Source organism: Phycodurus eques, chromosome 15 (assembly GCF_024500275.1).
Source record: "Phycodurus eques isolate BA_2022a chromosome 15, UOR_Pequ_1.1, whole genome shotgun sequence".
In the NCBI taxonomy this organism is placed as follows: Eukaryota; Metazoa; Chordata; class Actinopteri; order Syngnathiformes; family Syngnathidae; genus Phycodurus; species Phycodurus eques.
Window position 1 is genome coordinate 6,015,189 of NC_084539.1, and position 24,974 is coordinate 6,040,162.

At 39.8% G+C, this 24,974-nt stretch overlaps 1 protein-coding gene across 4 annotated transcripts in view; it reads right to left on the minus strand.

Annotated features, from left to right (window-relative positions):
- LOC133413359 (transcription factor 4-like) overlaps positions 1–24,974 on the minus strand; it is a 197,705-nt gene that overhangs the window by 122,891 nt on the left and 49,840 nt on the right. For 3 of the 4 annotated variants that reach the window (XM_061697629.1, XM_061697633.1, XM_061697631.1), the window contains 2 exons: positions 16,814–16,869; positions 16,055–16,130 (listed from right to left, as the gene is read on the minus strand). In XM_061697629.1, the coding sequence (XP_061553613.1) occupies positions 16,055–16,130; positions 16,814–16,869 (132 nt within the window). Of the gene's footprint in view, positions 1–16,054; positions 16,131–16,813; positions 16,870–24,780; positions 24,845–24,974 lie in introns of those variants that run through there. The other variant, XM_061697630.1, reaches the window with a different exon arrangement.

Consider the following 24,974-nt stretch of genomic DNA (forward strand, 5'->3'; position numbering starts at 1 on the left):
TTATTACGTTTTATGATGATGAATGCAGCTGTCGATGGCTAGCCCTCCATGGATAATTAGCTATCACAAAATCCTCTGATCAAAAAAATGGATAGGGACCCTAAACTACTTTCATATATACCTTTTTATTACTTGGCTTATAAACTTATTGTCTCTTTTTTTTAACCTGCAACTCAACCTTTGATACTGTACACAGCCTGTTACATTCTGGGGCTTGTTTTCTTATTGTCTACTTGTCCTTTTTAAACTTTGTCTGCTTTCAAACTTCTGTTTTAGGATAGGGACATTGGTTATATTTATTCACCTGAAATACGTTAGACAACTGAACTCTAACTAAAATACACATAATGGACACATAATGTGATGAAGCTCAACGAAGAACTCTAAATGTGGGCACCTATCCTAACTGAATTTGGGCAAGAGGCAGGGCATGCCCTGGACTGGTCACCAGTCAATCCCAGCTCACATATAGGAAGAAAAAAATAATAATAATTTGAGTTTTCACTGAACTTAAGACATGTTTTTGGACTGTGGTAGCAAAGTCAGAGTACACAGAAAAGACTCACGCAAGACAGAACATGCAAAGAAACTGCGCAGAAATTCTGAGCTGGGACTCGAACCCAGAGCTTTTGGCTGTGAGGCATATGTGTAACCGTAGAAATTCTCCCCCACCGTGTTTCTATAGAAAAATGTGTTTGTATACGAACAAATCAGATGTTGACCAGCAACTTTGAATCACGCTGAAGTTCAACTGTTGTAGCTTTTTTCTTAACCGCTATATATTCTGAATAAACATCATCCAACAACAAAATAAACGTGCTGAAACATTTTATACTTTCATGTCAAATAGCACAAAAAAAATTATTCTCAATCAATGGTTGTATATTAAGATGATCAGCTGTTTGTTGCACAATTAACTTCTCAGCCTTGCTCAACATACTGTATATCATGCTCCCACAGGTAAAGCCAATCTGGCAAAATGATGACAACGCGGTATGATCCTGTCAAACAAAAATGAGTGGTTCTGTTGGGAAAGTTTAAGCGGTAGTCACTGTAAATTTTAGATGCAAACGTCTTTCAACATAAGCTGAAAGTGCTGAGCAGTACTCGTGTTCGTTTTTCCTTCATACCATTTTCTGTTGTTGTCTATTGTCTAAAAAGTGCATCATTAAAGACCATACAAATCCCCCTTTCCAAAAAAAAAACCACACACAAACGAACACCCCTCCTTCTCCTTACTTAATGAATGCCAGGCTTAATTAGAGCACCATGATGTCAGAGCATTAATTATCAGTTGGCTTCATTTCAGGAAATAAACACTGTCTTCCTTTCTGATTTTTTTTTCTGATTTCTTTCTCCATTTCCCTCTGCACTCGTCCTTTTCTCTTCTCTTCTATCCGTCTCTTTTTATTTCCCTCATCAGCTTACAATTTCTGTCACTTGCATTTAACTCAGACTTGAAGAGACTCTGTGAGGAAGCGTTTCATCTTTTTGGACACGCTCCTAAATCTGATATATGAATGTGACTCAAGGCAATTTGATGTGAGCAGTCATTAAGTTGTGTGGCTTTTAAACAGTTTAAGCATCGGTTGGCTATATAACATACATATACAGTAGCAGTGGGTGTAAAACAAGGCTGCGCAAGTCCGTCTACTCCTACAACTTCACATTCGCAAATGAAAACCTTATTTGGTGGCCAAGGCTCAATATTACTTTATTATATTTTATATACATCTCTCATAAATGTACACCTCATAAAATTGTGCTTGGGTATCCAACAAAAGGACCAATCAGTGTATACGCTGTCCTATTCCACCTTACATGTTTGTGTGTCTGTGCCTAAGGTGTACAATTTCATTTTATATTTTAAAATAATTTGTCAGCTTTTCTCTGGAATGGTTCACACTGCACTCAAAACAGCATTTATCTTTAAACTCCTTGGGATGTTCCATTGAAGTGTAAAAAGTGTAAAATTCGACTAAAGATGTTGGACACTGCTTCCTTTATGAGACTGGCTTTGTACAGGTGTCATTTGTACATAGAGCACCAGCGTCACTGTACAATGCAATACAAATCCATCTGTGAGAAAAGGATTCCAGGCACTAAAAGAAAGAGGGTATTTTCCTTTGAGGCGTGCAATGTAAATGTAGCCTCTGCTCTGCTCAGATGATGAAATAAAGTTCATCTTTGGCCTTTGGGAGCCATGTTTATCAGTGAAGAGCTCTCTCTCTCTCTCTCTCTCCATCTCTCTCTCTCTCTCTCTCTCTCTCTCTCTCTTTCTCTCGCCAGCTCTCTCGCCTGCTCACGCTCACAATAAACATACTGTTTCGGGCTGCACATCTCTATATTTCTCTGTCACCTCTTACACACAAACAAGCACGTTCTCTCGGCCACACGCACACACACACGCGCACACACACATATACTGTAGCGTGGCTGGCCAGATGGGACTCTTCCACATGACCAGGCCGATCAATCAACACTGAAGGGCCCAGGTGCTACTACGCACCATTTCACAGTCTGTCACACAGACACACACACGCATACACACACAAACACACGTTGTACACTCACATAACAGCACAGACATGCATAGATAAAGATAAAGGACACATATACACACATGAAGGCAGCTAAAACTCACACCCATAAACACACAGAGTATAACATGTATGACCCAAGCTTGGTCTCCGGGGGGCCTCATCTGGATGGGTGACAGACAGAAAGAAAGTAGAAAGAGGGGGAGACAGACTATGTAGATACTGTATTCTAAAAGATCATTCATTGGTTCAATTTGCTCTCTGAAAAGCATGTGACGTGATAAAATGTTTGTATCGGTCACTGTTGCTGTGCTGAAATCACGATTTTATCCACCAGAGTTGGCTTGTGGCTGGCATGGCTGTGGGGGTCAAGTGGACACCTATCATTTGATAAATTGTTGGTTGGACTCCCAATTCGCTCTCAGACTTATGGAAGGATCTTTGAGGATGATACTAAACTTTCCCAGTTTCCCTTGACTTTGCCTTCTTAATGAATGTGTCCACTGTGGTACTGTAAGGAGTCATATTTAGCTTTAATACGACCATTGGTAAGACACTTGTTGGCTGATGAAACACCACAGTCACCAAACCAGTGCGGTCAAGGCCACGGGCCTTTTAAACATACTGGGAGCTGTCAAAGGTTTGGGCGGGTCATGTCATAAATGGCACAGTATCTTTGCTGAAATATAAACATACATCAATGTGTGTGGCAGCGGCTGTTTCAGTCCATCTTCAACCTATTCACTTTATTATGCCCCTCTTTACACTTTAACAAGTGTGTGTGCATGCGGGATATTTGTGAGTGTGTCTGTGGAAAGACACATTTTAAAAAAGAAAGGCTTGTGAATGCCAGTTAATGTGCTAATCCATATTTAGATGAAGCTTCAATAATATAAGACAGCAGGACAACTGTATACGTTTTACCTGCAGTCCATGATTTTGACATCCATGAAAACAGAATAACACATGGACAAAAATAATTATCTTGCATATAATTTTGCTTGAATGTTCGATATTGTCTAATCTTGGAAGCTAAACAGGGTTGGTCCTGGTTAATACTTGAATTAAGACTACCTGTGAATACCAGTTGAGGGTATAACCCATGTCTGCATAGTCAATCGGGAACCGCCCACAACCCTAAACAATGTAAGCATTGATTTTAAAATTGCTCCATTTTTATTATCTCTAAAGTTACCACATGGACGGAGACATGGTAAAACAAAGGAATGTAACCAATATTGGGAGACCTAGTTGAATTGAAGTAGCATTTTACATACTCTCACTGGACACTTCATTAGGTACACCTGATTACTGTAATGGGATTCTAAACAACTATCATAAAATTATGGATTTGCAAGGACAATCTGCGACCTCAAAACTGTGAGACAGATGTGCTAACCAGTCAGGCACCGTGCCGTGTTTCCTTTTTTTGCTCCCTTCAAAAAGAGGTCATATAATCTGACAGTTCCTCAAGAAAGTAAAAACAGTTCTTCCCAAAATACTGTCCTCCAGGACAGATTCTCCCTTGGGTCAGGAACTGTGAAGTGCTTCGCGATCAACTGATGTTTTCACGTAGTGTTTTACATTTCCGCGCGCCACCCTGCTGCCTTGAGGAGACCTATGATTAGGATGTCAGATCCAATTACACTGACAATTTCCATGTGAGACGCAGCCTCTTTTTAATACACTACAGCGACTTAAAGACTCTAAGTTCCAAACAGTGTGTGAGTGAGACCGTGGTTGCTTCGTTTTAGTCAGAGACAATCAAAACTGAGTCAATTAATCAATGATGCCAATAAGTAACATGCAATATGACAATTTCTTTAAGTAACAGGTAATCTACAGTAATGCGCTACCATTACCAAACTGATTATCACATCAAAGTGACCTAACACAGTCACTGCGCATTACTATTGTCGTGAGGATGAAAGAAGGAAAGAAAAGTCGAGGAACTTCCATTTGCGGAAGCAGTGTAAAATTAAATAAAATAAAATAAACAAGCAAAAATAAAATAAACATGCAACGCCAGTACAACCTGACAGGACAGCTAAGTTATACACACATTCCAGGGAGCTCGTTTGATCTGCGTCCCGCATCTGAGATGCACAAAAATGAGCAGGGACGCATAAAAGTAAGATCATTTCAACGTCTGAGGATGCAAAGGTATTGATGAGTATTCTGACGTGGTGCTGGAAATCTGACGTATGCATTTTTTTTGATAAGAGTGCAGCTGAAAAAAACAGGGGGACAGTGTCCACCTGTATGCCCAGCCATTTGAGGAAGAAAAAAACATTTCCATGACTTGAAAGCAGACGCATGAAACCCATCTGGTCTCTAAATCAATCAGAGATTGTGAAGGGCGGGCGGGACTCTGCCAACCCTCCTTCTGATTGGTCGTCTGCATGCTTGTGTGCGTGTGGGTGTGTGTGTCTGTGCACATGCTTTTCAAATGCAAGTTTTCTGACGGCGAGCCGCTAGCTGCATGTTACAGAAAGTTGAGCGGCAATTATTTCCAAAGCCTAACGCCACCTCAACGATGTGGGAACATTTTGGATTCAAGCCAGATGACCAATGAGTTGGTATGTCGAATTTGTATGAAGTCGGACTAAAGACACAATTTAAAACATCAAAGTGAAGAAAATCTATTTTAAACACAAGCATCCAACCCAATTTCTTCAAAACACGGTGAGATATTTTCCGTTTCCTGTCACCTTGCAATAATGGAACCCTCTGCCCAGCAATGCAAATACAAACGTCACAGCGTATGTGAAATACAGTTGCTCACATTATATACAGTATAAGGTTCTCCCTATTGTAAGAGATGTAGCCATTGAACATGTTGATAAAGTAGTATTTAAAGAGAGGTTGCAGACTTTTGAAAAGTAGTACAAATCTTGAATCAAAACAGGTTGTTTTGATCAACTTGTTGTGCTATTATTAATGTTGCTTTGCACTTTTTCTTAACCAACTGGAAACTTCATTGGCAGTATAATAATGTGTGTAATCTGTTAATCTATGCCAAATATTACTTATTGTTTGTTCAAGTGCAATTTTTGTGAAAAGGGCATGTGTTTTATTTATATTTTTTTATTTATCAAAGCTATTTTATTTGTTGTCCTGCATTACAATGCCAATGTTCAAAATATTATTTGAGTTAATTGTTCTTAAAAAGGATGTATTTGCATTATTATGCACTAATATCACTATACCAGTGGCATAAAAAACGTCAACAATACTATCGTGTGTCATGATAATTTTTGGGAAAATACAATGTCCTTAAAAAATAAAAATTAAATATTAATGGCACATAATATATTGAGTGAAAGAGCAATGGATAACACAACAATATTGAACAAACAGTATAAAAAATAGAGTAACAACTGTAATAAAAATCTGCAACATAGCGGGACAGCGAAGCAAGAACCGTGATATAGTGTAAGATTACTGTATCTGTATACCATGATAATAAGTTGCAGGGACTCATTGTTCTCAGGTTGGGACTCATTGTTTCCAGACGTGTGCATCCTGGGACTCAAAGAGCTTCATGTGTAAAATGATCTATGCATTATATATGCATTTTATATATATATATATATATATATATATATATATATATATATATATATAATTTTTTCCACCACATTGACCTCCTTTCAACCATTCTGAGGACAGAGACCTAGACTCAGCAGGGAGCGACAGGCGGATGACCTTGGCACCACCATACCCAGCCGTGGGTAGGAGGTAAGGGGTGCATGGGGTAGAGATGGAGACAGGTGAGCCAGTTTTGCATGGAAGACAGCAACACCGTGAAATGAAATAGAAGAGGTGGAGAGAGAAAGAGAGAGAGAGAGAGAGAGAGAGAGTTCTACATAAAGTATACTTCTATATATAAAGTAGTACAGATGTGACCTCTGCAGAGGGGTCCAGCCTCATGGCTCAACACTCATTAATAAGGTCACACAGAGGTGAGACAGGCGGCTGACTCATTGCATTTCAGCAAAACAATAAGGGGAAGAGGATGGAGTCGACATCAACAAGCGGGATTGGGCTTTTTCAATGCACTGCCCTTTAAGGCTGCTTCATGTGTTAGTTATAGAACATTGTTGTCTGGATTCATGATACTTGACCTTTAAGACAATTTACAGTCATCTTTGAAATGCATCTGACTGAAGTGTGGGACAAAATAGATGAATCTGAAAGCCAGAAATTCGCATTATACTATAAGAGAAGGTGCCCATAGGAGAAATACACTTTAAACAGCTCAATCATCAGGAAGCACAGTTAGACAGACACAGTTAAACTTTAATTAATAATAGCATGCAAGCCAGACTCAGATTTGCATAAAGGAAATGTATCTTAAAATGGTACTGGAAAGAAAGTGCACTTGACTAGTGGTTAGCATGTCCTGAGAATCGGGATTTGAATCTAGGCTCTGGACTTTCTGTGTTGATTAGCATGTTCTCCTTATGTTTGTGTGGATTTTCTCCAGGTTCTCTGTCTTACGTCCTCATCCCAAAAACATGCATGTTCGGTCTATTGGAGACAAAATTGCCCATTGTTGTGAATATCAGGGTGAAAGGCTGTTTGTCTACATGTGCCATGCGATAGGCTAATGATCTGACCTGCCTCTTTCCCAAAGTCACCTGGGATACGATCCAATTCAGCTTCAAACCTGATGAGAATATGCAACACAGTTGAAGAACAAGATATGGTTCCCACATGATCAATGGGGCCTATCTCAAAACGGACATCAAGTTGAAAACAAAGATATACTGTATAGAATAAAACTAATAATGTCCATTTTGAAAATTAAATGTTTGTATTGGGAAGGGCTGTTGACTACATTTCAATCATCTATTGAGAAGAAATTTCAAAACACGTTAATTGATTAACTGTTGGCACTACGCCCTGCGATTGGCTGGCAACCAGTTCAGGGTGTACCCCGTCTCCTGCCCGATGATAGCTGGGATGGGCTCCAGCGCTCCCGCGACCCTTGTGAGGAAAAGCGGCTCAGATAATGGATGGATGGATGGATGTTGGCACTACGGTGGACGACTGGTGAGCACATCCGCCTCATAGTTCTGAAGACCCGGGTCCCCTGTGTGGAGTTTGCATGTTCTTGGTCTTGTTATTTATTGTATATTTTATGAGTCTGTATTAGCTGTTGTGCACCCCAATTTTGGGGGTTTTCATGTTTGTTTTTTGTTTTTTGATATTTCATGTCTATTGACAGTGAGTAATGTATGTGCACACTGTCCACACGTACATAAATAAATAAATAATGAACTGGTCACCAGCCAATTGTAGGGCACATATAAACCATCTTTGACACCTACGGACAATTTAGTCTTCAATGAACGTTTTTAGAATGTGGGGTGAAGCCGAGACACCTGAGGAAAACTCAGACGAGCAAGGGGAGAAGATGCAAACTCCACACAGGAAGGCTGGAACCTGGATTCGCACCCCAACCTACTTCATCCATGCAACGTTGTTTTAATGGGATGGGAGAACTTCTGTGAAATATTCTCCGGATGCCAGTATCTGTAGATTAATGATGCCTGCAAAAGTGGAGTTCTGCATCGAAGTAGCTGCCATCATGGTGGTTCTTGAACACAAATGAGTTGAATGAATCTACGGTTCATTTCATTTTTCCTTAAATGCTTCAAAACATGATTACTCACCAGAACTGACAGAATTGTTGGAGATGAAGCAATTTATTCATTATTACAGCCAGCCACTGATGGTGTTGCAGTTAACTTGCCTAACTCCCATGCAGGTAAGGTGGGTTCGGTTCCCAGTCAGTGACTGTGTGAAAGTCAATGTGAATTGTTTTCTGTGTCTACATGTGACCTGTGATTGACCGATGTGGCATCCAGTGTGTTGTTTGTCATAGATAGACAACAGATGGATGGCTTATTTTGCCCATGTACAACTTGGATACAAAAGATGCCCATTTATAAAATTTTTCACTGTAAATTATGATCAAACCTGCAATGTGCGACGCATGGAGACAATGATCTTTACGTGGTGTGAAAAAAAGCACAACTGAGCTTTCTGTGGCCTTACCAAAACTGTTCATAAAATGAAAATAGTGCTCTTTGAACCGGGGTAATTTTTTTCTTGATAGATTAAGTCCATAAACGGGGCCATTCGTAAACTGAGGTTTCACTGAGTAATCAGTTCATGGTTTATTTATTTTTTATTTATTTTTTATTTTTTAAAGTCTGTGTCCCCTCGGTTCGCTTCAGGTTTATACAGTAAGAAATTACAAGGAGGCTAAAATGCATCACCACAAACCACGTGACTTCGCTCTCTTCTTTTATTTGTTAGAAGAATGTAAACAAAAGGTTTGCTGTATGAACTAGTATAGCGTATAAAGCAGCACAAATTTGCACCAAAATAGGCTTTTGTGCTGACTTCAACCTACCGTGCTACAATACACTAGCAGATAGCAAAGTATGTTTTAAGAGCTTGACGTCATATCACGTTACCTTTGGAGGCAGCGGAACCGGGGCCCTGGGGGGAACGTACCGCATCTACCCCACACTTTTTACCCATGTGCCCCTTTTTTACCCAATGTCTAAATGTGTGCAGCCAAAAGTGCCCTCAGAGCGGCTAAAGTGCCCCTGAAAATGTTTGATCCCCCACTTCGACGATTGGTTTCGGAGGGGCAAAACGAACCATCGGAGTGGGAAATAGTGCCCCAAATTTACTGTGCCCCCCCCACCCCCCCCAAACACAAACACACACTTTCAATGTTGTTCCACCGCCCCTGCCTTAGTTCATACAATGATAAGAAAACGTTCTGCTATTAGACATCAATGCGGGAGCTAACTGCTAAAAATCTAATAGTGATATTAGTGCATAATAATGCAAATACATCCTTTTTAAAAACAATTAACTCAAATAATATTTTGAACATTGGCATTGTAATGCAGAACAACAAATAAAATAGCTTTGATAAATAAAAAAAATATAAATAAAACACATGCCCTGTTCACAAAAATTGCATTTGAACAAACAATAAGTAATATTTGGCATCTAGTGGTAAATTAACGGGATAATCTGTGTATCATCTATAATACAATGATATTTGAGAAGGTTGGGATCATATTATTGACTCACAAAACTGAAGTATAACAACTAATCTGTACAACACCAGTCAAATTATTTGTTACTGTATATTGTACTTCAGTTTTTTTTTTGGCTGCAGTAGTTCATCTCTAAGGACTTGGACTTTTGGAGCCAGGACGGTCACGATGTGAGTGCTGCTGCAGACAAATGTAAAAATGGTAATAGTCGTTGAAGAGATGGAAGTCTGCTTCTTGGCTACTGTCGGGTGCCCCTGAACAAGGCACCATCCTCAGGCCCCCATCTTAAGAGGTGCACCAGGGTTTGCGTGCCCCTTTGACAGCTCTGCTTACGTGTGTGTGAGCTCTTTTTTTTTCTTGTGTGTGTGTGTGTGTCAACGAGCATTAAACTCAACTGAAATTAAACTAATGGTTTCACATGTAAGACATCCTCTTCAAAAGTGTATGCGTAAGTATTTTTACATTTTATAAAATAATGACATCTTCCAAAAATGTGTTCCCAACAGAACTGTTTATAAGATGAAACCACCAAGTTTACAAAGTCGGTGGCAGTTAGGGGGTGGCTTGCACCTGTTCTGTAGCTCGTTCACATATATGGTGCTTAAATATGAACTAAAACCACATACACAGGCACATGAAGTGCATCCACAAGTCAATGCATACATTTACAAACACTCATGCAACAACTAACTGAAATGGTGAACACATACAGTACATGCGAATACCCATCCAAGACTGCATAATGATCGTATGCTATCACATGTATGTAATACATTATGAAACCAAAACACATAAATTCCCACTTGCCCACAAACTGCTGAAAATGACCAGTGTAGCTGTCATCATAAATTCACACAAAGACCCAATAATAATAATAAAGAAAAACATAAAAACAGTTATTCACAACACTTCATCACAAGACACTTATGTAGTTGCATCATTTGATGCATTTACACACATCGTTTTTAGTGCTAGATCACTGGGGGTTTCTGTGTGTGTGTGTGTGTGTGTGTGTGTGTGTGTGTGTGGTGTGTGTGGTATGTGTAAAACAGCAGATTAATCTAGTCGGGCCGCTGAGATGACACTAATCCCTCCGCTGATTATCTAGAGCATAACATCACTCTAATCGGATGGCGAGTTAAGAAAGATAGACAAGGTTAGAGTGGGTAAAGCAAAGAAAGACCAGGGGGAAGAGGCTGTGTTCATTCTGACAACACATACAGGTTGGGTCAATTAAATCGTGCAGCATTTTTCTCTTCTTTTAGAAGTATGAATTTTCGATAAATAGCATGTTCAAGTAAAAGTACATAATTCTCACTAATTGGTTAACGATCCACTATTGACTCCACAACTACATAGCCACTCAGTAAAGGAGAGGGAAAAAAATCTCATTAAAGTTATTCCAATACATACTTTTGTAAGAAAAAAAAAAAAAATAATTCTGTCCCATTCTATTTTTTTTTTAGAGTTTTATCACACCCTCGCTGTGACACACCCTCGCTGTGCTGGAACACAGAGCTTGGTACAGACCAGTCTACCAAATTCACCAGAATTGGCAGATGTGCTGTCTGCAGAGATAGAATCCTATGTAGGGTAATGTGCAATTGTAAGGAGGTCACATGAGTTACAGACACTTTTATATTTTGCTATGTTGTGGTATTGTGTGTTGCAGGGGTTACGTGTCTGCGGCCACCAGGTAGCCCCAAGGACCACATGGGCCTGGGCCTGCCCTAAAAATACCTCACCACTGATCATTTGGGATCATTTGAAAATGTAGACACTTGCAGAAGTAATGTTGCAAATTCATATTTATCTGTTTCCTGCTTTGTTAAATGATTGTTTATAATTACTGTGAGGAATCATTAACATGATAAGTATCTTCACGTAAGTCCATATCATTAATTATTGATAATGATATATAATTTAATATTACTTGAGCAAAATACTTCCGAAATGTGTATCAAATTCGTAGCCCTTTACATTAATCAGTACCCAAGAAGTACTGTAGCTCAGTTTCAAAAAGTTCGGTGACCCCAAGTTTATTGTATTGAGGTTGACATCTAAATATGGACATTGTGTCTTTATAACATTGCTTGAGTGAATTGAAAAAAAAAAAAAAACAGTTGAGCAATTAAGGTAGTGTAATGCCCTCACTTGAGGGCAAGCAGAGCCCCAGTTGCCGATGCACTTTCAGTTGTTTATTGAACAGGACAACGAGTCAAACAAACAAATACAAAATGAGAGCACTCACAAGGAGCAGACGCTAACAATGAAATAACCAGCCAACCTGACTTACTCTAGTTCCTGACACCACTACCTAAGCCAAACCCCTTAAAGGTACACATCCACACAAATAGTACAGCGTGTCTTTGTGACTTTGGGCTCCATTACACTTCAGAAAACCAGTTTATTTCCTTGCATTTTCTTTTATTGTGTTTAATTATATTCTTCTACAATATTGCGCTATTTATTTTTCATTAAACACATGTAAAAAAAAATAATTGCAGTTTTTTTTAGGGGGCCTGTGTTTTGTCATTTCAATTAATTTCAATGGGAAACATTGATTTTTGAAATCGAGTTACGAGCTTGGTCATGGAATGAATTAAACTATTAAGTCAAAGTACCACTGTGTATTTGAGTCAATACTCCACGTTTGAACACTTTTCACTTTCATGCCGGACTATTCCCAAGATAGCCATGCAACCATGCTTTTTCCTTTTCCCTACACTTAGGGAAATAGACAAGGCCTCTTGCATTTGTTTTGTGATGAAATAGCATCACTGATTTAACAAAACTTCAGAGGTCTGTTTATTGACACTGAGACAATGTATTTGGCTTTAGAGTGCCCTGTAAGTAAAAGAGTGACAGAAAAGCAAACAGACTCTGAAGACAATCTGATATTACAATGAAGTTATTCTGCTGAACCAGAGAACAGTCACAAGTGGAAAGTGAAGAGGATGTTTTCTATGCAATGTTGGAACAGTGTGTGTGTGTGTTGTGTGTCTGTGCATGTTTGTGTGCGCATGTGTGTGTTTCTACATCAGCGGCTGTCTCTGTCTCTTAGTGTTATCATTATCGAAGTAAATTGAGGTTCCCATGCGGGAGATGAAGAATACAATATTTCCATTTCTAACTCATGCTCCTCCTCGCTGCAGCTACATAGTATAATCACAACACTGTCAAAACACATCGCACACACAATGGATCATTTCAGTGAACGTCAAAGTTTTATATTTCTTCTTGTGTCGGCATTCTTAACCATGTATTTATGTTTTCCTTCAAACATTCCAAGAAGGATCGGTTTTAATCCCTTAATTTGTTTTTTGTTTTATTGTATTTTTATCACAAAAATGATTGAGTGTGTAATATTATAGCCTTGGAATATTGCCTATTGTGAATACTATTTGGATTATCCGAAAAAGGTTAAACTTCTACATTGACTTGTTATGGGTCACATTGCATTTACGTCACATACTTTGCGACACAGAAATCCTCCCCTCAGCCACAACAGGTTCCGACATTAACGAACTCAAGAAAGAATTTGTTGTTTTCCATACAAACCACAGACAGGGTTTTTTGAAAAGAAATGCACATATTGCCTGCTAACCTTACCCAACACACTCATAATACAAGCAGGAACAAATCTAAGTAATGATCAATCTTTAGCTAAGCTTGTTTTACCATATAGTGCCTTTTTCTTTGTCGTTTGTTTGCTTTTGTGCTGATTCGCTAGCTAACAACGATTCAGAGTGATCAATTGTCACCGGATGGAATGTGAGCCACGTGAAAACTGCCCATGGGGCATTTTACTACCTGAGCCATGCACTGACGAGCCAATGGCACGTCAGCCAATCAGTGTGGCATGCACACGTCACGTGACGCATAATGTAGTACCAATGGCTTTTACGGAGATTTAAATTTTTCTTTCTTGGTATCACGTTTTACTGTTGTCAAACACGTCGTGTAGGTACAATGTACCCTATATTTTAGTGTTCTTTACCTATCTAAAATAATAATGTGAATTTGATCTGATTTTCATGGATTATATTTACCACTATCCAGATCGTTTTTTACAGTGACGGGCAGCGACAATAAGTGAAGCTTCATTGCAAGATTATTGTGTACAACGCAGTAAGTCGCAGATAGCAACTGTGTGCTGATGAGAGCTTCAGTCATCATAAAAGCAAGAAAATGCGCACCAACACATGACACTTTAGGCCACTGTTTCGTTATCATTATGTCGCAACACTTGTCGGAATACAGAATACGACCGAGGTGTGTAAATAATAGATACTGTGCATGTATAATATAATATGTTTATGTATCTGTATGGTGTAAATAACTAAAAATGTATTCACATGAAAATGGTCAGTGGCGCGAAAAAAAGATTGGTACTGCCACCTCTCTATATAAAATATATTTTATATTGGGCATTATTTGTTTATGTATTTATTTTTTTCAAGGAAAGCCCCTTGGGATGCATCATCTCATTTTCAAGGGGTTCCTTTTAACACACACACACACACACAGACACACACACACACACACACACACAATAATAACTAAAGGTAAATCAAAAATCACAATACACAAGCAACAAGCACACAAGTGATAGTCCCCTAAACTGAGACTACCACCAACCAGCCAATATTTATACATAGTGTACAGCGTACTTAACATCAAGGTACAAGATAAAGCACTGTTGGAATGTCAGTGATAAATGAATATTTTAATAATTTTATAATTGTTTTATTCTTTGAAGCAATATCATTCATTTGTGTAATTGCAGTGCCTTGATTTTAGTGAGGTTAACAGTCACAGCCATGAATGTAATTGTACCAATAATTTCTTAAAGGGTGTGAAATAATACGTTAAAAAGACACACGGGCTGCTGGAGCCTATCCCAGCTATCTTCGGGCGGGAGGCGAGGTACACCCTGAACCGGTCGCCTGCTAAGGTGTATAGGTGTATCATGAACTGTGACGCAAAACAGTGTTGGCATCATTGCGGCGACGCGTGGGCCATGCCCACCAAAAGTAGTTACTGTGCCCCCCCAAAAGAGTTACCAAGCGTACCCATTACGGTACGGTTAAATTAATGCTTTTTTTATACTGTGGATAAGTGATATTCCCGTCACTTGGCAGCTGCTGAAAGTAACTAAAAAGTTACTTTTTTCTAACTTACTTTTGAAATCAAGTAATCAGTAAAGTAACTAAGTTACTTTTTCAAGGTAACTGTAGCAACACTGGTCACAGAGAGAAAAACTCAACTCAAGTCATGTGTTTAATTCACCCAGTGCATTGCCGTTGAATACGTGTTTTGTCACGCTTTGTGTTGAAAGTGAGTGTGCGTGCGTGTATGTGTCTGTGTGTGCGTGCGTGTGTGTGCTTGGGGTAAGGGGGTGCACATGTGCAATGCATGCACGCATTACTTGAGCGTTAAAATGTGCTCCCCCAGGCCGACCGAATGCCCACCCATCGCCGACACTGCCACTACAGGATAATAGTCCCCAGTTTTGATTGACAACATCACAATATTGACACTAGCTTTGCTATTGGATATGTGTTATATTAGTATAAGGTAATCACAATATACGTAATAAACAGCTCTCAGAATGATTCAGTGCAGTTGTACCCCATTGTAAACTTCAACCACAAAAAGAAACATGTTACATGAATATCTTTGACAAAACTGAGTACAAGTATACTTTTAAAGGCAGGATTTATGATGCAGCTATAGTGTTGGCTCTCATTACATTGTACAGATCGATCTAATGTTGCGGCCAGTGATTGTTAATACAGCACCAGTTATGTTAAATCAGTCTAAATGCTGTTGTTGTACAAACACATTGCCTTTCACTCCTCTTTAGAGGACTATAACATAGTCATACAAACACCTGTTTATCCAAATGTGTAGGTTTTCAACACTGGACCATAAACCACAACCAAAACATGAGCGCAAAAGAGCTACGGGAGAAATGGATGTCTGAGGTCTGACATCTTCCATATTTTATGAATCCAGTCAAAGGTAATTAAGTTCTAAGTGTGTAAGGGGGGAGAGAGAGAGAGAGAGAGAGAGAGAGAGAGAGATCGACAGAGGGAGACAGCCAGAGAAGGCGGGAATGAGAGGCAGATTATCTGTGTCAGTGGCCATTTGCTCACAACTGGCGCCACATCGGCGAGAGGGCCAGAGGCATGTTGCATCATGGGTAAATGAGCACACACTGCATGGCATTTTCCACACGCCGGGGCAGGAGTCGGGGTGGGGCACACAGCGAGAGAGTGAAACCTTTGGCCTGATGAGTTGACTGCTCCATTTGACATCAATAATTCTCTAAATAGCTGCACTCATTATCATCAAAATGTATAGATTGAAAGCAAGAAAGACCTGCAATGTCAAATTCACACTCAGTCGGCCATGTACCTGTTAGCCTGGAGTTAGCGTAAGGAGGTGAGAGGCTGTCATGTGATGTGATGTATTGAGATCCTTCCGCATAGCTCTGGATAAAGAGAGAAAAGAGACAGATTAAGTGACAACTATACTGGTACAGCACGAGTAGGAGAAGTAAATTACCAATAAACAGTAGGAGCACTGTATTATTGTATTTGAACTAATGGAAAAAGGCATTTGGAGGAATTCACCATATTGTGCGTGGGGCGATACAGTATGGTCTTTACAACATGTTTTTGCATTGTAATCCTAAATTTGTTGTGCATCTGAAGGAATTTTGGTTCATTCCTCTGGATGAGTTTGGATCGAACTATTTGTTCTATTTTATCCTGCAGGTGTTTGATGGGTGATGGGCGGTCAGGGTCAGTGCTCTCAAGTTCTCCCACGCTAAAGTCATTCAACCATATCTGCATGGCCCTTGCTATGTGCACTGGGGCACATCTGGCTGGAAAAGAAAATGACCTTCCTCGAGCTATTCCCAGAAGGTTTGAAGAATACAATTCTCCAAAATCTCTTGTAAGTCAAAGAGGTAAGATTCCGGAGAAACTGGGGGGTTCCAACCAACTCCTGATGTATCAATCATATAATTAGAGTGCCTCAACTGTTTTGCCCATTAATTATAATATACTATATACAATACTTTATTCTACTCAGTGAATAAGAACATATTGCCCTAATGACAACAGTCAAATCAACTTGTTATCAGTAAATCTGTTTTGTTTTGTTTTTTACCTTCGAAGGACGACTTCCGCTCCCCCATGACCCTGCACTTGTTCTCGCCTCCATATCTGTAACATAGCGAGAGAGAAAGAGAGACCAAGTTTAACAAACAACACACACAATTAAAAATTGTATAGAAAAGCTAAAAACATAGATACATAAAGATGGATGAATGGGTGGATTGTTGGATACAAAAATGCATTTATAAATGGAGGCTTTTTGTCGAACTTACCGGTACATATTGAAAATAGGAATTACTCACATATTAAGCAATATTTTTAATAAGAAGATGCCATTTGGTTCTTGTTGTTCATTCACACAAACAGTCATCTGTACATTAATCCCACATAATTAATATACCGCCTTCACTTTTATCCTAAACACACAACATTGTTGCACACAATACATGCCACATGTATGCCTTGTGTGTACATTCTGTGTACAGGCTAAGCGTGTAATCAACTACATCAGAGTAAATCATCAGTTCTCCTTTCTCCATGTCATTAAACATTATTGATTATGATTGCAGAGCCTTTAATGTCTCTATGAAATGTAATGGACCTTTAAGCCTCGCACAGACCACTAATCCCCGCTGCCATCACACTGCATTGAAAAGGTCAATCTCTTGACTGAGAGGTCACAGGTTTGATTCACTGCCACACATGAATGATGCTGGAGTATACTTCCAGGCAAACAACCTTGGAAAACTAAAATGTCCTTCACTTCCGATGATAAATATTTGATTTTAGAGATGTAGGTCTCTATTTTCATTTACATCAATACCGTTCTGTTTCAAGCTGAACTGAGAAATCTTTCATACAGGCTTTGTATTGGTAGATTGCAAAACAAGGGTTTGGCCATATGAGCATATGTCACAATATATATTTGTCAGGACCATTTACAGTATTTATGAACTAAAAAAATACTATATATATATATATATATATATATATATATATATATATATATATATATATATATATACATCTATCCATTGTCTATGCGACTTGTAATTGTTGGGTCAGTGGTGAACTTGACTTTATCCCAGCTGTATTTGAGCGAGAGGCAGGGTGCACCCCAAATTGACACCAGCCAATCACAGGCAGATAGTTTTTTTTAATTGAGAGTGACTTCTTGAGTACTCATGAATGTGAAGGGCAACCAGTTTGATACACACTTCTGTTATACCAAATTTGTTCAATTTATCTTTAATTATATGTTATTAGAGCGGCAGTGTGGGTGACTGGTTGTCACATCTGCCTTACAGTTCTGTGGACCCGGGTTCAAAGCCGGCCTCCCCTGCGTGGAGTTTGCGTGTTCTCCCCATGCCTGGGTGGGTTTACTCCAGGTACTCCAGTTTCCTGCCACCTCCCAAAAACATGCGTGGTAGGTTGATTGAAGACTCTAAATTGCCCGTAGGTGTGAATTTGAGTTGTCTGTCTATGTTATCCCTGTGATTGGCTGGCGACCAGTTCAGGGTGTACCCCGCCTCTCGCCCGATAAACGCCAGCATACGCGCGACCCTTGTGAGGATAAGCAGTGTAGAAAATAGATGGATGTATGTATGTTATACAAATGCCCAACTAGTTAATCCTCTATTTGTCTTCGAAAAAAACTAACTACTGGTAACTAATTAGCTTTAGCCACCACTGTTTTTCTATAGGTGCCCTGCGATTGGCTGGCAATCACTTCAGGGTGTACTCCGCCTCTCTCCCAGAGTCAGCTGGGATAGGCTCCAGCACACAAACGATATATGTTTTTACTAATAATATTCATCTGTTAATAATTTCTCACGATAAATATCAAAAACGATTTAACAAAGCAGGAAACATAACCGTTCAATATGCAAAGGTCTCACAATCGCTGCAAGTGTTTTAATTTCAAATGGTAATTTCTACAACATTTCTAGGAAATCACAATGTCCCATCACTGGTGAGCTATTTTTGAGAACAGGCCCACCCCCGGGCACCCCTGGGTTAGACAAACAACCACACACACACACACACACACACACACACACACATTCACATTTTAATAGGATTTTAAGTTTAAAGAAAATTCATAATTCTGAGTCTTCAATTAGCCTAATATGCATTTATAATGACTGAAAATATAAACTGGCAAATAATGAGAGTATGACGTTACAAATACATCAAACAGTTTGTATCTTGGCACCGGGTATCTAACCAAATGTCTTTCTACAGTATCAGCAAAAGACATTTGATAGGTTGAGAGTTGGGAGGTAGCTGATTTAGAAGCAGAAGTGATGTTGAAGAGGATGGGGAGCTTTACAATTAGAGAGAGCATCATTCAGTACGGCAAATAGAGAGGATGGGAAAGCAGATTGAAGCAGAAGGAGGAGTGCAAAAGAGGTGGGAGAAATACAAGTTAGTGTGCAGAAGTTAAAAGACGCGGAGGAGGAGGCGGTAAGAAGGAGGCGTCCATGTGTCCTGGACCTGATAAGGCCTCCGATTGAGGGCTATAAATTACACTAGAGAGACGGAGAGGGGGGTACACACAAATGGCAAAACACAAATGGAGATTTTTCTCACTCCCCTCTCTTGCCATCGCTAATACATGCACGCGCGTAAACACACACACACACACACACACACACACACACACACACGCACACATTGGAGGTGATCTATCATCAGTTAATGAACTTAGACTGACAGACAGCTCCATGTTTCGCACAATGATCATATTAAGACCTGCCTGACACAAAACAGACCCCTATTAATGTTGTTAGCTAGTGCGTGCGTGTGTTTGTGTGTGTGTGTTGTGTGTGCATTTCTACGTTCTGTGTATTTCCACTGAGGAAACAAAAACTGGTCTTTCCTCCTTCATCATTGTACTGTACAGTATGTCATTGCTGAGAATGTTTGAATGTAAAATAATTACTTTGTGAGTGAGTCTGGGGATTGGAGGGACGGTTGGCATAGGGATAATTACTACTTGTCAAATGATGTATGTCATTTGTGTTCCAACTATAGCCTTGTGAAAGAAAGCAGATTTTCAGTATCGATTACAAGCACGTGCATGGTCAGAGGTCACATTCTCAGCTCAGATCAGATTCACTCTTATCCGATGTATAAAAAACAATTCGAATAAATAAAAAAAGACAACAAGTCATATATCGCACCCTCAAACAAAGTAATTATCCAGGAGGTTTTATTACATGGTTCAACATTAAATGACTGAGTTAGAATGATAAGCAAAACTCAATGTATGATCTTCAACAGAACCACTCTTCTCTCTGGAGTCAAAAACATATTAGGCACTCTTTGCTGGAATAAATCCTCATCGACTCATTCTGCCGAACTGCGTCGCGTTAAAATGAACACTATACATAGATCATCTTAAAAAAAACTGCTCAAAGCTAGACATCGTACACCACGCTGCCATCTGCTTTGTCACCAAAGTTCCCTTTATTGTAACACCCACCATTGTGAACTGTACATCTTGATTAATTGGCCCTCTCTTCACCCATGCAAACACATTTTCTGGTCCCTGGATATCTATAAGACACTTGTTGCTAAGATTCCACTTCTCTCTCTTCTCTCACTGCTCACCATTCATCCCACCATACCCACACTCTCTGTTTCCTTAACCTCTTCATTCCCAAAATCAGCACCATTTTTGGTCAGTTTTCTTTTCAATCGTCTGCCGACTGGAGCACCCTGCAACAAACAATACAACTCACCTCATCCATCCCAATATTTCCATTTAAAAAGTTAGCGACGGAAACTGCTGCACCTGTTTCTAGCTTGTTTTGAGCTCTTCCAACCCCCCCCCCCCCCCCCACACACACACACACACACCATGTGCTATTATGTAACTACTGTACATCACATTGTGCAATTGCTGCTGTCTGTGTATTTGAATTTGCTTTTATTTTGCTTGGTTTTACATTCAGTCTTTCTTCAACATTCAAAAAACATGGGTTGTCGAGTCTTCAAAAACATGAAGACTCGAAATCGGTGTGAATGTGAGTGTCAACAGGTTTGTCTGTACAGTACAGGTATGTGCCCTGCAATTGACTTGTGACCAATCCAGAAAGTATCTGACTTCTAAGTGAGCTGGGATTAGGCTCCAGCTCAGCCGTGACCTTAATGAGCACAAGCGCTATAGAAAATAAATGGATGGATGGATGGCGGAATGGAGGGATACATGGATGGATTGGTGAATGGAATACAAGAGGTCTGCCTGAATCCAAAATCATTACTCCCTCCATCCATCCATTTTCTGTACCGCTTTATCCACACTAGGGTCACGGGCGTGCTGGAGCCTCTCCCAGCTGTCTTCGGGGGCGAGGCGGGGTACACCCTGAACCGGTCGCCAGCCAATCGCAGGGCACATAGAAACAAACCTTTCACACTCACATTCACACCTAGGGGCAATTTAGAGTCTTCAATCAACCTAGCACGCATGTTTTTGGGATATGGGAGGAAACCGGAGTGCCCGGAGAAAACCCAAACAGGCACGGGGAGAACATACAAACTCCACACAGGTGGCGCCGGGATTTGAACCCCAGTCCTCAGAACTGTGAGGCAGATGTGCTAACCAGTCGTCCACCGTGCCGGCCAAAATCATTATTCTTACCATGAAATTAATGATAATTGTATGCTTCAAACTTTGTTTGGGGGATGGGGCATTATCATTAACCGAAGCCCTTTTCTTTTCCAGCACAGACCAAGATCCATAATGGTGCTGTTGGATGAATTTGGTGTGGAAGAACTTGTGAGCCCTTGTCTCAACCCTGTCCAACACCTCGGGGATGAACCTCTGACTTATAATTGTGTAATGTGTGTTTGCATATGTTTGTATCAGTATATTGAACTGAAAAATTATACACGGTATGCGGATGAAATACTGATGAAAGGGTCTCTTTGACATGTAAAACAAACAAAATCAAGTGTATGTGCGTGTGTACGTGGTGCGTGCGTGTGAGTGCACCTGCGTGAGATGTGTAGCTCCACTGTTCTCGTTCGTTCTCCAGAAGCTCTACAAGGATAAGTAACTATGGGCCAGGACCATCCCCCACCACACACACATGTAGTACAGTACAGTACACTGTCATTGAGTGACATTCCTAAGACACATTGTTGACAACTCAAATGAAATCAAGTGACACTCAGTCCAGATTTTGACATTAGGCAATAATGTTCTTGAACAAATGAGAAGTTTCTAAAATGTAAAAGATCTTTCTTCACAGTCTTGAATGCAACTCGTTATTAAGAGCTTAATCATTATAACCTGTTACATGCTACTTACGATCAATTCATCGACATAATCTCCACTATTGTCAGATGATAGGTAATGATTTGTTTAGGCCGCTGTGCAAGTAGAACACTGGCTATGGTTGGTGCACTTTAATGAAAGAAGAAAAAACATGGTTTAAGAAGTTTAAGAACCTGAGCTACTTAACTTACTTAATTTTAGCTTTAAACACAGTCGAAAGAACCTGCCTGAGACCACTACACTAGATGTCATCATAACCGAAGACACAAATGTGTTTCTACTCATGAAAGGCTAATATACTGTACAATCAAAATGACTTTGAAGGTGTTATTTTTGAGGTGGACATGTTTTTGCAAGTGATCCACTGATGCAAGAGAATAAACAACGGGTAGAACCAAGAGCTAAGCCATCCAGCCATCCATTTATTATACGGCTTATCCTCATTAGGGTCAAGGGTGAGCTTGAGCCTATCCCAGCTGACTTTGGGCAGGAGGCGGGGTACACACGAATGGTCAGAGCCAAGACTCAAACCCAGAACCTCCAAACTGTGGGAGGTTGCTCCACATTTGGCCATTCATGCTGCCTGTTACCAAGAGTTTATAACAGTAGCAAAAATATATTGAAGCATGGTTGAATGGATGAAAACAAAAACAATTTCATTGAGTTTAGAGCGTCACCGAAGCGTCTTGTACTTTCACTGTATCCCATTCACATTATTATCTTGGGTTATTACAAACACTCACACAAGCACTAACACACAAGAAGATGAGACCGTAAGAATTAAGAGTCAGATTACGTCTTTGAATCTTCTTCTTTAAAGCCGCTTAAACTGTCTGACACCCACAATCCCACTCGTAGCACGCGTGCGCGTGCGTGTGTGTGTGGGGGATGTGGGGGGGTATGAGATGACGCAATGCTCAGTTCAGAATGTCATTCTTTGCCTTCTTATCTTTGCTCACTCTAAAATGATCTGCGACATCCTTTTGTTCAATTCATCTGTGTTTTTATTCATCTTTTCTCCTTTTCCTTCCTCTTTGTGTATTAATAGTTGAACTTGATTTTTCAATTAAGCAAGCTATGACCATCAGCTAGTTTCCTTGTAGCTATACATGTGAGAGGAAATTGTTTAAGATACAAATGTCAATGATGTCATTTAAAAGAAAGTCAAATTATTTGAGGAAGGCCTTAAATTACTGACTGACTTTAAAAGTACTACAAACATACTAAAATCCATTATTGGCTCTTCATACTGTATGTGCAAACTTTCTGCTTCTTATATGTTGTGCTATGTATTGCATTATTTTATTAACACTATCAAGATATTTTGTGTGTAATAGTCATCATGTTGTTATTGTGATCACACAGTTCAGTATATCTACCACCGTTTGAAATTATAGATTCAATTGAAATTTCAGTTCATACCATTTTGAAAAGGTGTTTCTTATCATTTGCTTCTCTCATGCAGATAAATAAGGAGTCACTCAAACCTGAGCATCAAATTGTGCACATGTATCTTATGTGGCCATTGAGTGCATAATATATCAAATTGCATGTCAAAGTGGAACGCGAAGCGTATGCATTTGATTCATTTAGGACCACAAACATGTTTTGTCAAACAAAATACGTAGTTAGAGTAGAATTTAAGGAGGAAGTTAGGGTTCAAGAGGTTAATGATCAGAAATGCATTAACATTCGTCTGATGCACATTCAATGTGTTACTATGTCTTTTGATTTTCTATACACACACACACACGATAATAAAGTACAACCACACACAAATACACTTACAATGCACACACACACGCACGCAAATACACACACACACACACACACAAACACAGGGGCCAGTGTTTCCTGTCATTAGGCAGCAGAACTGTTCTATAATTAGAACATCTGGACCCAAGTAAGTTTCGTGCCAATGGCCTCACATACACACACAGACGGACGTGCGCACACGCACACACACACACACGCACACGCACACACACGCACGCGCATGCACGCAAGCACACGTGCACACACAATCACAGAAACACACGCACACACACATATTCTACACATTATTTTTTTTTTTAGTTGTGCTATTTTATGTTGCTTGTTTTCTTGCTTTTGTGTTGGAAAAAAAATCACATTAAAGTAGCAAAACAAACAACAGCTTGGAGAGTTAATGGCACACTAAATGAATAGAGAGAGGAGCTTGTGAAGTGAAAGAGGAAAAGAGAGAATGGGAGGGAGTGACACGAAAAGTAGAGGAAAAAAAGATTAGCGAGTTCAAACATGGCTTTCTTGAATCAGCAGAGTTGTTTTTTTGTTTTTTTTTTAAATACTCATAGCCTACAGATGCCGTTCCAAAAAGAGAGATTAATATTGATAATAGCAGGGCCGTTCCCTTTCTATATTTCCCCCCTCTCTGCAGTGTAGGAAGAATAAGAAGCCCAGCCGATTCCTTTGACAACCCCCCTCGTCTCCCCACACAAACCCATGTGAAGCCGAGCCAACTGTGGCTTAGATCTCTACACACCATTACCACCGGAGGAACAAAAGGAAATAAAAAAAAGCGAAATTGTCGGAGACTAAAAAGAAGCAGAGTTAGCAAACTTTTAAAAGTAGTAAGTGAAAACAATGCAAATGGAAGCACAGTGTCAAAGTACTGCAGAGCTGCCAACATATACAAAATCTATTTGTCCACATTTATCTGAATTTCCATATTTTCAAAACATTTTCAAGAACATTACCTTGCGACAGTCATAATCATAATCGTTAATAAATCCATCCATCCATTTTCTGAGCCACTTCTCCTCACTCGGGTCGCGGGCGTGCTGGAGCCTATCCCAGCTGTCATCGGGCAGGAGGCGGGGTACACCCTGAACTGGTTGCCAGCCAATCGCAGTCGTTAATAAATTATAGCTTCAATATTTGTCATAGTCAC